General features: G+C 37.2%; 1 protein-coding gene across 1 annotated transcript in view; it reads right to left on the bottom strand.

Annotated features, from left to right (window-relative positions):
• The window catches only part of PTPRR (protein tyrosine phosphatase receptor type R), a 264,986-nt gene extending 249,488 nt beyond the window's left edge, over nt 1-15,498 (bottom strand). The window contains exon 1 of the mRNA XM_020287986.2: nt 15,087-15,498. Within this exon, the coding sequence (XP_020143575.1) occupies nt 15,087-15,144 (58 nt within the window). The 5' untranslated portion in view covers nt 15,145-15,498. The remainder of the gene's footprint in view (nt 1-15,086) is intronic.
• Nucleotides 15,499-17,449: the final 1,951 nt, after the last annotated feature.

Raw genomic sequence — 17,449 nt, 5'->3', positions numbered from 1 at the left:
TTATGTCAGCTTAGATAGAAGCAGTCACATGCCCCCCAGTTCCTGAAAAATTGAGTCAGGAGATGCTCAGAGGAGAGATTGACAGGAGTGAATGGTACTATGTGTTAAATTCTATACAGCCATTAAGAGAAGACCTTCATCAAGATATGCCCTCAGGGGAACTGCAGAAGGCAGAAAAATGCTCCTATGATAAAAAGCTGAGAAATACTAACCTCTGCAGAAATCCTAGGAATTGATTTCCATGTGTACTTACTGAGTAATGAAGTAGCACATTTGGAAACTAATTTTTATACATCATTCATTTTATGCAAACAAGTAAAATATAATTATTTGCAAACAGTTATAGGAATTAGAAACTCTTCCTTGTTTTTATAGTAGAGTTCTCTTGAAAGTAGGGCTCTAATTTCAAGACAAGAAAGAGAAAGTATCTGTGCTAAGGATAATTTTCATAGCTGATTAGGAATTATATTAACACACAGCAAAACAAACATAAGAATATATAAAAAATTAATATTTGTCATAGTAATGGCACTACAGAGATATAAACGCTCAGATATTAGGGAAAGAAGAGGTTGAGGAAGGAGGTTCACAGCCAGCCACATGAAGAGATCCCTGTCCTGGTCTCTCTTGCCTGTGTTTAGGGATTTGAGGGGCGCTTGGTAGACCCTCAGGCCGACACTTCTATTCTAACCTGTGTTAGTCCCTTCATCCACCATTTGAAGTTAATGCCACTGAGCTAAGACATTGCTTTCTAATAATTCTTTGAAAAATGAAAATTCATGAGGGAAGGACCTTATAATTAACAACTATTCTTATCCGAAGTAGATCAGTGTGTCGCTCCTTTCTAAAACACAGCTAGTTAAGAAGAGAACTCTCCTGGCATAGGAAGTGTCCTGCTATACACTTCAGTTGGGGATGGAGAGGAAAGAGGAAGTTGGAGATTGAAGCTCAACCTGAGAACATAGCCCCCAAGGGTGAACTTCAAGACATGAAGGGTTGGGGTGGGGGCTGGGGCAGGTCCTGCCAGCTGTGAGGACTGATGCTGCAGGTTGAGGTATGTGGAACTAGAGGTACAGGACAGGTCTGGACTGGCAGGCAATGACTGTGCACCCACTGCAAATTCATTGCAGACTCAGCAGAACTTAGCCTAAGGGGAGACAGGATGCCTGATTCTCAGATTGCATGTGTGGGAACTCTGATTTCATGAAGTGTACACCCTCCACCCCACCCAGACACACACCAAAGATACATGGACAGGATCTTCAAATTGGAGTACACAGACTATGCACCAGCATGGAGAGAGAGAATCACTTTCCATATCCTTAGCTTTTATGTGTTTTTTTTCTCTAAAATTGACCTGCTTAAGCATAGACTTATAGTCAGATCATCATGCTGGTTCTCTTCTCTTGAACTAAGCTTCTTATTCCACTTTACAAAATAAAGCCACACCTCTCACTTAATCTGACCTGGACCTCTCTCTCAGGGTATGAAAACTCCTCCAAGTCTCCAATCAAAGGGACAAAGTAAAAGATTAGTGTAAGCAAAGCCTCTTTTAATCAGGAGCCCCTCTATATAAACCAATGGTAGGATTCCAGACTGTCCCTGTATAATATATATCTCTTTAAGAGTGCAGATTAGCATTAGATGTGAAGTATTTTGGCTCCAGTTAGCTGTTGTGAATTTAGAGTCTGTAGAGTGGGCGGCAGGAGTGGTGACACATGCCCTACTCCAGCCCTGAGACTGAGAGATACTTCACCAGAAGGGTTGTCCATGAACACAGTGCCTTTGATGGTCAGAGTTTTTTTTCTTATACACTTAAGTTTTGAAAGTAGCATTTAGTTCCTTCAACACAAACTTGCTAATTATGAGCATTTTTAAATTTATAAGATGAAGGTTCTACTAGTATACTGGTATAAAAATGAGGATGTGCCAATTTGATTTTCATGACATGCACTCTTCACTAAAGAAAGCTTCAGAGTGATTTTTAAGAAAATAGGCCAATAGTCAATGTGTACATTTTTCTTTTCATATCTGGGAACTGAAATATAGGACCAATGAAAGTTTTCGTATGCTAATAAGATAACTCTTAGAATTACTAGTTTTTGAATATATTCAATATTCCAGCCTCCATGCTGTAGGGCCTTATGCATTAGCTTTTTATTATAAAGCCTCAAATCACCCTATTAAGTAGTTATTACAGTGTTAACTCTATTTTACAGATGAGAAAAGGAAAGTGCAGGGAATACAAACAGCAAATGGCAGAAGATGGGATTCAAAACCAGGTAGTCAGATTCTACAGCCTAAAGTTCTTATTGTGCTCCATGAGTCAGGGCATATTTTTGTCGTTTCGGAAGTACAAGTATGCGATTTCAAAACATACTTTCTAGCCTAAAGGGTGAGATGATTATCTTATAAAAGTATCTGGGTTAGAGTTTAGTACATCATAGAGATTTAGGAAATATTGATTTGTTATTCTCTCTCTTTCTTACAAATAAATTTCATTTTTTCCCTATGAAATCCAATGCATACCTTGAGAGGAGACCCTTTTATTATATTTTCATAGCTTCAGTTGATGCTCAGATTTAGGAGTTACAAACCGCATGATAAAATTTATAATTCAAGTACTGTAAATATCAGGCATTCCCAGTATGAGGAAACAAAACACTCAGAAGTAACCTATGGGCACCTGATGGGAAATTATGATGCTCTGGCGATACAGAGGTGCCCAGCAATGCCAGGAGCCATGCCCAGCTGGACCAGGCTTGTAAACACTCATGAAAATCACCTGAGAGTACTTCTTAACTCTCATGGAATATTTAGAGGCACTGAAACAGCTGCCTGGCTGTGGCAGCTGTTTTTGGATTTGCATAAAGGGAAGTATTATACCATGGAAAAGTTTCCACAATTGAATTCTGAGTTTTCTAGCAGACTGCAGGCCTCCAAAGGAGCCAGACTGGAGGAATAGATAATTAGTCACTTGAGGAAAAAAATCAGCAATGAGAAGAGTCTTGGCAGATGAGTTATGGCTGAGTTGCCTGGATATTAGGGGAGTGGTGAGTAGTTCTATGAACAGGTTGAGGCTGTATTCGATCATCTCTATTATGTTCTTCCCATATCCATGCCTTTCTCTTTATCCATTTACATTAAAAAAGTACTGTCTTCATTCTATAGAACCGCAGGCAGCCTTCTACATGGACCTAGAGCCCAATGGTCTAGATGCTTCTTGGACTACAAATGGTAAGGAGGAGAGTGTCAATTGGTCAGTAGAGAAAAGGATGGTCAGAGTGGCAGAGTATGGGGCGGGGAGGGGGGCCTTAGAGCTATGAGTAGCATCCCTGGTCTTATCCCTGATGAGCTATGAGTTCTCATCCTTGTGGGTCTTTAGAGGGACCAATCAGGGAGATGGCTCCTAGAAGTCTGGACTACCTGCTAAGAAGGCAGTGCAGTAGGAACCAGACCTTTCAGACTTATGGTGTTTATGTAAACATTACAGATTTTCACTAACCATCAGGTAAATCCAAGAAAAATTTGTATTTCACATTCATTTAAATCAGACTTGCTGAAGACATGATATTAGAACTCATGATTACATGAAACTTTTTGGTAAAGCATTGAGAGAGAGAGAGAAAGTTAGGGGATATAAAGTGTTTTAGAGTTTCACAGTTCACTATCAACCTGCACATATGGTTAGGCTCATACTTATAGTAGATGAGAACTATGCAGCTAAGGCTTAATTGAAAAAAACAGTTGGAATCCAGAACTATCTTAGGCATGTATGCTTCTCCAGAATTAGCTCAAACACAAAAAGAATAAAAAATTGCTCCAAGTATCACTTATCATTTGAACTCTACCTCCCCTAATATAATAATACCTAACCCTTCTATGGCACTATAAGACAGTGCAGGCTTGCTGATATACCACTTAACTCTTAACCATTAGGGTAGTCTGCTAAAAGTTGTCTAAAAATATGGCACTTTCCCCTTATTTACATTTTATTTTTACCTCTGTCTAAGCCATTTCATTTTCTTCAGGGACAATATTTTTAAAAGTATTTGAATCAAGAAGGCAAAAAAATCGATTGCTTATAATTAAAAGCTACACCTTTATATTAATGGATGGATGATCTTTCAACCTAACTCACCATGATGTCACGTTAGAGCATCTTTCCCAGGTAAGTAGTAGTCACTCCATGATGGGAGCTGACTGTGTGCACTTATGCATATTGCTTCATTTCTCCTCCAGTCTACATCAGGAACTAAATCACTAGTGTAGTGAAATAGCTGTAGAGTCGTGCCCTGTACATATGGTTGTGCAGGCCAGTGAATCACTGTGAGATGCTCTGCGCTCATTTAGTGCTCCTTTCCAAAGAATCAGTAGTTTAAGACTGCCTTAAGCCAGTCTTCTCATTTAAGTTAGAAAATGGACATTGCTTTAGATCTGAACTAGGAAAAAAAATTCATGTCCCTACTGAATTTGGCGTTTGCTTCAGCACAAGTAGACATATTGATCTAGACTGCTGCATAATGCAAACAATTAGTTTTGCTTTATTGTTGGTCCATATGGCTGCAATTTTAATGGACATCAACATTTTAAAATATTGAAATTAAATGAGATTTGATTATGAGGAAAGTCTAGATAGTAATTATAAGTAAAAATGATTTAAATGGACTGTGCTAATGTTCACAATATAAATTTACTAATTTTCTTTTTGTGGCAAGTATCATTACAATAATAGGCACTTATAGTTACATTATATGGTACATAAGCACTAGGAAATTTGATCTTAAAATAATAATTTACCATTAAATCTTTCCTTTTGAAAACTATTAAAATCCTTTATGTGGGGAAACATCAATGCTACTCTAAAAGTATCAGCACTTGGAAGTGCTTTGAAGATGAAAAATGCACGCACAGGCCAAGTAGAATCTTTCAAAATCTCCTTCTAATGGGAAAAAAGGGCTTTTTCTACGTTTTGAATTTGACTTCACAGAACAGCTTTTAAAAGATTTAACAATAAACTTACCATAAAATATAATATCCATGTTATCACTAATACTAATGGCAATGAATAGGCTTTTGAATTATGATTCCTTCATCTCATAAAAAGTGATTTTTTATAATTCATAAAACAATATTCATTCTTCAGGTGTATGTCCCCAATAAGAAAAAATGTGTAGGATCCCAAAACTTTATGGTTCTACATAAAGACTTTCTACATATAAAACGTATACAACCATCCAAATACTCAGACATTTTCTGTGGTGGTTTGAGGTAAGAAGGGAGGGTTGGATTTTTTTTGGTCTTGATGTATTGAAGACACTGCCTCACACTCCCACATGATTTTGAATGTCTAAGTGGCTCATGCTTGCTAATACAAGATACTACCAATCAGTAATCAGAGTTAGAAGTTCTGGGTATATTTCTTAGTGTACACTGTCATGCTATGTTGCTTATCTAACTTTCTGATCTCTTTAAAATAAAGAAATTCATCTCATTCCTATTCTTAAGTAGCACTGGAACACCATATGGGAATATCTGTTTAACTAGGAAGAGTGAAACACACAACTACATTACTAATAGCACCATGCCCATGGAACACAAATTTATAGGCTATGTTTAAATAAAGGCTTTTCTTTTCCATCTTCATTTTCTTTGTAACCAATAAATGTAAATTGGATTGAGGGAACAGTAGTAAAGTCAATTCTCCTCTTTATGGTTATGAAGATGAAATGTAACCTCTTTGTTAACGTAATTTAATTTGTCATAATTTATTTTGCCAAATACTTCCTGAATATATTTATTCATTTGCTGAACATTTATTGATGGCATCCTAGGTAACAAGCACAGTTCTAGGGAGTAGGTATACAGAAATAAAAGCTACAATTCTGTTATTGTTCTCAAAAAGCTTTTTTCCTTTTTTTAAATCAATAAGCTTTAATATATAGGTTAAGTGCATTGATAGAGGAATATACAGGTCCCAAAATGAAAATAGGAAAGCTAGTTAAATGAAGTGGGACATCAAAAAACAGAAAAACAAAATAAAAACAAAAACAAAACTAAAACAAAAAATAATTCTCCAACTGGGATACACTTGATCAAGATTTGAAGATGGAGAAATAGTTATATAAAAAAAAAGAAGCAGAGTTGTGGGTGTTTAAGAAAAATAGAACAATATGTTAAGGCATGGCAAACCAACAGAAATTTTATGTTAGTATTACAATAGTGTGTAAAGGAAGCCATGATAACAGATAGTAAAGATGGGAAGATCTAATCATGAAAGACTTTGTTATGCTAATGTGTTTGGATTTTATTCTAAGGAAAAAGGAGATAGCTGTATTAAAAACTTTTGTAAGGAAAGAATATAAGGTATGTTTTTTAGAGTTTTACTCCTGATGTTATTATGAAGAATAGATTTAATATATTATTATAAGATACTATATGAGAAATAAGGACTTGTCCCAAGGCAGTTGCATGGACATTTAGAGTGGAGAATACTTAATGAGAATAACTGGTGACCTTTGGGATAAAAACAGCAAAGGAAGGGTCCAGGATAAGTTATTATTTTCAGGCTTGGGTGATTGTAGGGGTCCTGATGTTATTCACAATTATAGAAAATATTTATAAAAGCAATTGTGATGGGAAGTACTATGTATGAACAGTTAGATATAAGATTTTTGTGGAATATCCAAGCACTTCTACATAATTTTAAATGTAGGATTGGAGTTCAGAAGGGATATCTGAGATAGAAATATGAATTTTAAAATCTCTGACATGTAGATCTAAATATAATTATCCAGGGAGATTGTATAGAGAGGATGGAACAATAAAGACTATGAACAAATAAGCTCTAGAGAGCACCAACCATTAAAGGATCCTCAGAGGAAGACCTAAAAGTATAAATTGAGAAATGAGTGGAGACACAAGAAGGAAGCTAGGAAGTACAGTATGTCCATGGGAATCAAGTGAGGAAAATTTCAAAATTCAAGAAGAGATCAAATTAGATAAACATTATAGATATTCACTGGTGGGAGACAACATCTTACAATAACCTCCTTAATTATGTTCAATGACAGGGCGATAGGATGAGAGTTGAAGTTGGTAGAGAAGTACCGTGTTTCCCCTAAAATAAGACCTACCCATAAAATAAGCCCTAGCAGGATTTCTAAGCATTTGTGCAATACAAGCCCTACCCTGAAAATAAGACCTAGTGATGGGTGTGGCTACCTAGCGTATCTGCACAACCCATGCGTTTCATCACAGAGCGGTAAAGAAGATGAGCAGCCCTTCTCATCTGCCCCATGAGAGCTCTATTACTCGATATGAGAGATTGGGGGCCAATGGTTCTAAAGGAAATAGAGTTGCAGGAAATTCAGGATGGAATTCGGGGTTTGGAGAGTTAAGATGATGTTCCAGAAGAAGATGACTTAACTATATTTGAAAACCACATCCTCTGTAAATAAGCCCTAGGGTGTCTTCTTGAGGAAAAACAAATATAAGACGCTGTCTTATTTTCGGGGAAACATGGTAGATGAGAAACAAAATAGATAAAGTTGAATGTGGATAATACATCCCAGAATTTTTATAAAGTGCTAGGCAGTGTGGATTTCCTACTGGAAATAGGAAATGTTCCCTTGAACATTTAGTCTCCCTACTGAAAAAGACTCCTAGAATTGATAAATGAATTCAGTTAAAGTCTCAGGTTATAAAATTAATGTACACAAATCAGTAGCATTTCTATACACTAAAAACAACCAAGTTGAGAATCAAATTAAGTACTCAGTACCACTTACAATAGATGCTAAAATAATGAAATACCTAGGAATATACTTACTAAAGGAGTTGAAAGATCTCTCTACAAGGAAAACTACAAAATACTCATTAAAGAAATTGTTGATGGCCGGGCGTGGTGGCTCATGCCTATAATCCTAGCACTCTGGGAGGCCGAGGCAGGAGGATTGCTCGAGATAAGGAGTTCGAAACCAGCCTGAGTAAGAGCGAGACCCCGTCTCAACTATAAATAGAAAGAAATTAATTGGCCAACTAATATATACAGAAAAAATTAGCCAGGCGTGGTGGTGCATGCCTGTAGTCCCAGCTACTCAGGAGGCTGAGGCAGGAGGATTGCTTGAGCCCAGGAGTTTGAGGTTGCTGTGAGGTAGGCTGATGCCATGGCACTCACTCTAGCCTGGGCAACAAAGCGAGACTCTGTCTCAAAAAAAAAAAAAAGAAATTGTTGATGACACAAACAAAAAAGCATCCCATGGGATACAAAAGCATCCCATGCTCATGGATTGAAAGAATCAATATTATTAAAATGTCCATACTTCTCAAAGTGATTTATAGATTCAATGTAATTCCCATAAAAATACCAATGTCATTTTTCATAGAATTAGAAAAAATAATCCCAAATTTTATATGGAATAAAAAAAAGCCCTAATAGCCAAAACAATCCCAAGCAAAAAGAATAAATCTGGAGGCATCACATTACCCAACTTCAAATTATGCTACAAGGCTATAGTAATCAAAACAGCATGTTACTGGCATACACATAGGTGCATAAATCGGTGGAACAGAATAAAGAACCCAGAAATAAAACCATATACCTATAACCAACTGATCTTCAACACAGCGAACAAAAGCACACAGTGGAGAAGGAATACCTTATTCAATAAATTGTACTGGGAAAATTAGATAGCCACATTCAGAAGAATGAAACTGAATCCTTATCTCTCACCATATATAAAAATTAACTCAAGATGGATTAAAGACTTAAATGTAAGACCTGACACCATAAAAGTTCTAGAAGAAAACATAGGAAAAACTCTTCTGGACATTGGCCTAAACAAAGAATTTATGACTAAGACCCCTAAAACAAAGATTAAATACAACCAAAACAAAAATAAATAAATGGAACTTAAACTAAGAAGCTTCTGCACAGCAAAATAAGTAATCAGCAGAGTAAATAGACAACCTACAGAATGGAAGCAAATTCACAAACTATACATTAATCAAAGGACTAATCTCCACAATCTACCAGGAACTCAAACAAATCAGCAAGGAAAAACAATAACCCCATTAAAAAGTGGGCAAAGACATGAGCAGATATTTTTCAAAGGAAGACATACAAATGGTCAACAAACATAAAAAAATGCTTAATATCACTAATCATCAAGGAAATGCAAAATAAAACCACAATGAGACATCACCTTATCTCTGTCAGAATAGTCATTATTAAAAAGTCAAAAAACAATAGATGTTGGCATAATATGGTAAAAAGGGAATATTTATACACTGTTGATGGGAATATAGATTAGTATAACCTCCATGGAAAACAGTATAGAAATTCATGAAAGAACTAAAAGTAGGTCCAGCAATCCCATTACCGAATATCTACCCAAAGGAAAAGAAGTCATTATATAAAAAAGACACTTGCATTCCTGTATTTATCACAGCACAATTCACAATTGCAAAAATATGGGTCAACCTAAGTGCCCGTCAACTGATGAGTGAATAAAGAAAATATGGTGTGTGTATATATATATATATATATATATATATATATATTTATATGCACACCGTGGAATACTAAATCATAAAAAAATGAAATTATGTCTTTCACAGCAATTGGGATGAAACTGGCGGTCATTATCCTAAGTGAAGTATCTCATGAATGGAAAACCAAATGTCTCATATTTTCACTTATATATGGGAGCTAAGATCAGGGTATGCCCAGCCATACAGAGTGGTATAATGAACATTGAAGACTCTGAAAGGGGATGAGGAGTTGAAGGATGAAAAATTACCTATGAGGTACAATGTACACTATGCAGGTGACAGGTACACTAAAAGTCCTGAGTTTTCCACTGAACAATGTATCCATGTAACAAAAAACCATTTGTACCCCCTAAATCTATTGAAATAAAAAATTTTTAAAAAAGAATATTTATTAACATTGATTAGCTATAAAATAAGGGAAAAAAGTATAAAGATAAAATATTTAAAAAATAAATAAACAAATAATAAAAAAAGAATATTTAGTCTCCAAGGTGATAGAAATATATAATCCCAAATACACATATTCCTATGTCTCTTAAGTATCAAAGAAATAGAAAGATTTTTCTTAGTGCATTAAACCCTCTGTAGATTAGTTATATGAATCCTTAATATAATTATACCCTTGTGCTACATGCACAAGGCATTTGACTAAGAAGTAAAAATGTAGGCAACCAGCAAGGCATTTGGGCTATACAGCATCTGGCAATCAGTTTGAAAACTTTAGTTATTGAGTTGATGAGTAGTTCTGGTCTCATCCAAACCCATCCTTGTAGCCCTTCAGCTTACATGGTAGCAAAGTCTATTAGAGATTCTGTGTCTTCTGGGCATGCAAGGCACCAAGTGAGCAACATGAGTTTTGGACAAATGAGCTCTTTTGGAGTGTATCCGGCTCTTTTAAACATTTTGTTTCAGTAGACTTAGGGGGTGCAAATGGTTCTATTTTTTGTTGTTGTTGTTGTTTTGCTACATGAATGAATTGTTTAGTGGTAAAGTCTGGGCTTTTAGTGTAGCCATCACCCGGATAGTATACATTGCACTCAATATGTAATTTTTCAGACTTTACCCACTTCTTACCTTTCCCCCTTCTGAATCTCCAAGGTCCATTATACAACTCTGAATGACTATGCATACCCATAGCTCAGGTCCAGGGTGGCCATTCTGGAAGTGGCTAAGTTGACTACAAGTATTTTGCATGGGTGCCAAGAAGAAATTAAATGCAAAAAGGAGAGACCAAAAAATCACTGTACTGTGTTATTAATTCAACATATTCGTTTAATCTTTAAAGATCTCATGCAGGCACTTACTCCAGGTACTAGGTAGGGAAGGAGCCAATAAATACAACAATAAACAAAAATTTGTGGCCTCAGGGAGCTTCTATTTTAATGCACAGAGGGAAAACTGCAATAAACAAAACAAATAAGTAAAATATATTATATGTTAGGCAGTAGAGACCTGTGGGAAAAAGTTAGGCAGAGAAGGGATACCAGAGTTATTTTTTTTAAGGGGAAGGTGAGGATGAAATATGGAATAGGATAGTCCTTGAGGGCCCCCCCAAGAAGGTAACATTTGAGTAAAGACTTAAAATTATTGATGGATTAAGCTATGGAGATACTGGAGAAAGAAAACAGCAAAACATTATGAGATGGATGAATGCCTGGCATTTTCTAGGAACAAAAAGGAGACCAATATGCCTGGAGAGACAAAAAACAAAAGGGAGGTGGGAAAGTAGTGAGAGATAGTATCATAGAGGTAAGGGGAGAAGAAAATCTAGCAGAAACTGAGCCATTGTAAGAATTGTGTTGAGCAATTTTGAATAGGATAAATGGATTCTGGATTTCTAAGGGACATTTAAAAATCTTAAAATATAACATATCATATTCCTATTAGTTAACCTTTCCTTAGAGGATGGTGCTTCTGCACATGACCTCTCATATATTCTTGGCCCCGCCATAGAAACCCTTCCTCCTTGAAGACTAGAGAAATTGACTATACACTTCTCTGAGAGCAAAGAGATATTAATAGTTTCAGGAGATATATTGAAGGCAGTCTTTGTGCCATTCAGAAAGGCTATACTGAGAACAATGTGGAAATCTGAAAGAAAAAAAAAAGAACCTTTCCAAAGCTTGAACAGAGAGTAACATACTGAAATCAGTTTCTGTGTTTTCTTAGAAAATCATTCACTAGAAAAAGAATGATTTCACATGAGAATTTTAAAAAATTCCCAAGAAATTTACTCCTTTGCAACTAAACTACTACTCTACAAATAATATCATCTCCTTACATGGAATATGCTTCTTCATGCAAAGAAAGAGAAGAAATACTGAAGAAAATAAGCTATTTGTTGATGTTCCACATAATTATTTTTTACCATTTGTATTTTGGGGTAGCTTTTAATTGTCTTTTGACTATTACTGAAGTAGTATTTTCAACTGGAATTTATTGAATTAATTCACAGAAGGAGTAAAGAATAAGGGTAATTAGGTTAAAAGGATTTGGAACCACTAACTCAATAGTAGCCTCACCTGTTAGAATGAGTGTATGATTTTATATAGTATGCAGTCACAGGTCTGGAAGCCTGGGTATTTATTCTGACTATGCTGTTAACTAACACTTTTATTATTCTGTATCTTAGTTTTATGACCTATAAAATAATCAGTTGAATGGACAATAACTATAACTTTCTTATTAAGGAGATCTATGAAAATCAGCTGCCATGGATAGAATGGAGTCTAGTTTCCAAGCTTCCAGCTTCCAAGATCCATGCTCAGAAGAAATTCCTTAGGGTTACCTTACTCAGAGATATCAATTCCACAGCATTGTACTCCACTCCTCCTTTTTTGTCTCTCATAGCCATTACAAACAGACCACAGTACTTCTCCCTATTGGATCAGAACTTAGGGTCAGAGTTATTTTCCCCCCACAGTGTCTTAGGCACTCATAACCAAATTATTAGAGATGACACTCAAGTTTAAAACAATTTGCTATCTTATTAGGGAAATGGCTATACTGAAGGCAACAGTTACTAGTTGAACTAAGAAGAGCACTCACTTTCCCTCAGCCAATCTCTCCCCTCCTAAAGCATTCTAGCATGCCATCAGTTCCTCAGCACAAAGCAGTTGGTGGTATGCTGGGCATAACTAAAATGGATCAGTTAGCTTTTCAGTCAAAGAGGTCTGAATGTATAGAATTCATTTCCCATTTTTATGAAGTCTGCCTCTGTCCTGAGAGGAGAACCTTCTGTAAAAGTAAGAAACTAAGACATTCAACAAGTAGAGAAATCAGTGACTTCTTGATTTTTGTCCTCCCACACACACATTTTCTTATTGCCCAAATCTATAAGAGTTTACATCAAGAAAACTGTGGGTTTTTTTTCAGTTCTGATGGAAAGCCCTAACAATGTTGTTAGATAACTGTGATGAATTTTAATCTAATAACAGCTTGTGACCCACAAATTACTGTTTAAAATTAAAATCCATTTAAAATGAAACTGGCAAGACAACCACAATATTAAACTTGCAATCTGCTGTGATAAAACACCTATCTAAAGCACTATATTAAATGTGGATACAATTAGTTTCTATATAGCATCTTGCAACCGAAATATAAAAAGCCCTTCGATGCATTGCCTTATTAAATTAAAATCGGTTGAAAAATATTATTTTTATCTTTATTTTTTGAAATTAAGAAGTCAAAGTAGAGATGAATTGACTTTGCCTTGGTAATACACCCTTTGGCAGAGCTCCAGGTATAATCTAGGGATATAGACTTCCAGGCTTCTCCTTGGATGAACAAAAATCCTCTGTTTTACTCAGCCCAAATGTTTACTTACACAAAATTTAGAAATGCTTTCTACATGCTTAATGTTAAGTTTATTTAAAACTTTTAAGCTATAATTACTCAAGATATATTAAATGTATCTTTAAATTTTTATGTATTAATTTTGAATAATGAACTACACTGATATTCTTGGTAAATCAGCTAAATCATGACTAAACTTGATGAGAATTGAGATTTGAAGGTGGGTAATGGTTTGTATTAGTGCTATCATTAAACAATAGTGAAAATAAAACTCAAGCCAATGTGTATATTTCCATCCCACATTTCAACATTAGAGAATTGTATGTAGTAATGAAAGCATTCCCTACAGCTGTTTGCAAATAATTTAATGGCCAAGTCATAGCTATTTTCTAATTTTCAAAAGATACCAAAAAACTATTGAAAACCCACAGTATAACACTATAATTATAACAATTAACATATGTACTAAATTATAGATTTAATGCTCCTATACACTATTTACTCAAAATATTCACAATACATTTAAATAGTATCAGATAGAATAAGAAAGTACCATATTTCACCCCATTATTGCACATATAAAAAAATCACCCACTCTTTTTTACAAAGATAACACAAGGACTTTTAATTTCACAACAATTATTTTTACTCATTACTCCTAGAACATAGTATACGCTCAGTAAATGTTAGTTGAAGGAATGAATGAATATGTTGATTGTATGAGAAGCAAACTCAAGGAAAATGCCTAGTTTTTGATTGTTACAGGACTATTGCATGGACAACTGCTGTCGCAGTAGGGTTTCTAAAATCTCTCTGCCATATTTTATTTTGGCTCATGTGTGTGTAAAAATGATAAGGGATTCAGTCCAGCAAGTCTCTGTGTTGCATAGAGGTGCTGTGTGTATCCAAAAAGCAATGCTATCACATATAAAATTCCCCAGGTATTTCCTAAGGTTTATTTCCATATGAGACTTGATATTGGTTCTGGTATCAAATCTATTTATATTTGGGAGCAGTCTCACTGTTACTATTGATTAGACCTCATCAAATATGTCCTAGGGTCGGTGCCTACTCCGGGCTGTCAGCTTTGAAACTGTGATTGGGTTTTTGTTCAGTGCCTGCGGACGCTGGCCATGGTGCTGAAAGAGAAAGAAGATTCTATTTGAAACCTTTCCTTCCTCTTATTGGTTTAGAAAATTCGAGTGACAAGAGCAGGGGCCAAAGGAGCCTGGAGCAGCATCATTAATGTAAGCCATGTATTTCGATCTTTTAGGAGGAGATGTGGCCCATTAGGTTACAGCAAATGCCTCCCTCTGAGCGCTCGTTAAACCAAGAGATCGTATGAACGTAGCCGCTGCAGTAGGAAAGGTTACATCCAGCAGGATGTCTTGTCCCTCTCCTGAAAAATTGGCAGTTAAGTGCATAGCCTAGAAACAGGAGCAGGGAGTCTTGATGGAGGGAAGAGGAAGGGGGGAAGCAAACCTGTATTCATATTGAAAATGTTCACCGTTATTTGAACAAGGTAAAGAAAAACCAAGAGCTAATTTTAGCTTAAGTTTTCAGCCTCAGTCTTCCAACAGGTGCACGACTTCCTCACCCCTTCCCTGTCAGGTACTACTCTGCTTTACCTTTCTAAGGCTTTCTTTGCGAGGCATGCTTTTCCTAGAGTCCTCAAGCATGTGCAGTTTCCTATTTCATCCACAGCTCCAGCTCTATGCCTGGCAACCCCTTACCTGCAGCGTGAAGATTAAGAAGCAGGCACAGCGCAGGGAAGCTGATTGCTCTCCGCATAGTGTTTGCATTGAGAGGTGGAGGAGAAACTCTTCCACGACCCCACTTCAGGCAAAGTGCTATCAGAAAGGGCCACCGCCGAGGGTTTTCTGGTCTCCGGGAGGGATTCGTTCGCAGGTCCTCGGCTGGGGTTTGCAGAGCGGTCTGTGTGGTGCCTAACAGAAACAAGCACCAGCTTCACCTCCCTAAGAGAGGGGGAGAGGAAGAAGAGTAGGAGGTTGCGGGTGCGGGGAACAGACGCCAGGCGGGGGCCGAGGCGCTCAGAGGCAGCGAAGGCTTGGCCTTCTGGACGCCCAGCAGCTGCGGCGGGGACGGCAGGGTGGACTGCGCGCCAGCCCCGGAGCCCAGCAGCGCTGCAGCCAGCGCAGTGCGAGCAGCAGCCCAGACGCGCCGCGGCTACTGAGCATGCCCAGCGCCGGCCCTCACGCGGCACGGAGTTTCAAAGTGAAATTCCACTTCTCCGGGTCTTTGCAGCGGCTGCGAGGGGAGCAGGCTCCACCGCCGGAGCCGCTTGAGGCGGTTATTAAGGACAGAGAGTCCATCAAAATCCGGGGGTGAGGTGGAGTAGAGGGGACTAGATGGAGGCTTGACCAGAGGAACCAGAGGAGGGAGCTGAAGAGAGTGCCAACCACACCACCCACCCTACTTCTTCCCCAAATCTTGGTTTACACGTGCACCAAGCGAGCTCTCTGCTGGGAACTGACGTTTGCAGATCGACCAGCTTATCAGGACTCACCTACAGGAATATAGGTGTGTTCCACTGCCGAATATTCTGGTCTGCTTGGGGAAAGTTCCCAAGGCAGCTTGCCTGGTGTAAGCAGTAACCATGTATCCTGGGGATGCCTTCTTCCTTCCTAACTGCTTCCCCTCTCTGCTTCTTTTCTCCTCTTTCCAGCTCAATCCCTGTATTTAAACTTTCTCCTGATTCAAGTCCAAAGTCTATGATTACAGTGACAGAAAGAAGTGTGGCCATACTTCTAGACTAGTAGAATATACCCACGTGATTGAAGCAAAAGAAGGCACTTTTTGGTTTTTATATATATAATTATCTTTAGTCTCCATTTTACTTTTTAAGTCGAAAGATGATAGAATCACTTCCAGCAATTAGGCTTCTCTAGCTCGTCTCTCTAGAAAGGCTGCCACAGTCTGTCTAATATAGATAGTTTTTAGTCTACCATCTAAGTATTTGGAACATAGAAATCCTTATTAGTCTGGTGGCTAATTCCTCCTAGTCAAGAAGTCCCTCATCTAGACTTCTCTACTTTATCCCAGGACTGCTGACTTTTCTGCCTCTGTCTTTATGGGTACTGTTACCTCTTCCCTAATTGCCTCTACTTACATCCCCACCACCACACTTAGAGCTTCCAAAGGTTTAATCTTGGTCTCACTCTTCCAGAAAGCCCTAGACTAACTCTAGATTACTAACTCTAGATTACTGTGATCTTTCTGTTCCACACATTTTAGTATTGCCTCGTATTTTTCTTTCAGACAGTTCATTTGTCTGTAGTTTGTCTTACAACACAGTTGAAGGCTCCATAAGAACTTCTGTATTTTGCATTCAATTAATTAATTGAATTAATTAATTTAATTATTTAATTAAATTTAACTAAAATTAATTAAAATTAATTAAAATTAAATTTAAATTTAATTAAAATAAAAATTAATTAAAATTAATTTAATTATTTAAATTAATAAAATTGTACTCACCAAATAAGAGGGGTTAATAAGTGCTCAATAAATTGAGCTGTATATCTCATTCAATGCCTTCCTCCTCTATCCTTGCGAATTGGGACAACTAATGGAGAATAAGCTACCCACCAGAGCTTAAATTAGGCAGGATCTCATAGGATCTGAGAGCTCAGGCAGTATCATTTGTTTTTAAATAATTTATATCATCTCCAGCTTTGAGAGATAAGGCCAGGAATTGCACTTCAACAGGTGGGAGAAGGGAAGAATAAGATGCATTCTTAATATCTTGACAGGCCTTCTCTGCTGAAATACAGACATATGCATCCCCTCTCTTGCCACACCTCCACTTCCCCACATGGGTGTGGTGGGCTCCATTTCGTGGCACTACCATTATACCCCAAACCACTCTAAACTGCAGCATCTTCCCCAACTCGAAATTTACCTTTCCCCAGATCACTTTCTAACATACCAAAAGCATAATTTATTACATTTTTTGTTTATTATGTTTCCATGCCCTCCCCAACAATGGGATCTGAGCTCCACAATGGCGGAAACCTTTGATGACTTTATTCATTGATGTGTCCCAACTGCCTAGAGTAATGCCCCACACAAAGGA

Source organism: Microcebus murinus, chromosome 10 (genome assembly GCF_040939455.1).
Source record: "Microcebus murinus isolate Inina chromosome 10, M.murinus_Inina_mat1.0, whole genome shotgun sequence".
Lineage (NCBI taxonomy): Eukaryota > Metazoa > Chordata > Mammalia > Primates > Cheirogaleidae > Microcebus > Microcebus murinus.
Note: the sequence above shows the minus strand (reverse complement) of the source record. Positions and strands in the feature narration are given on the sequence as shown.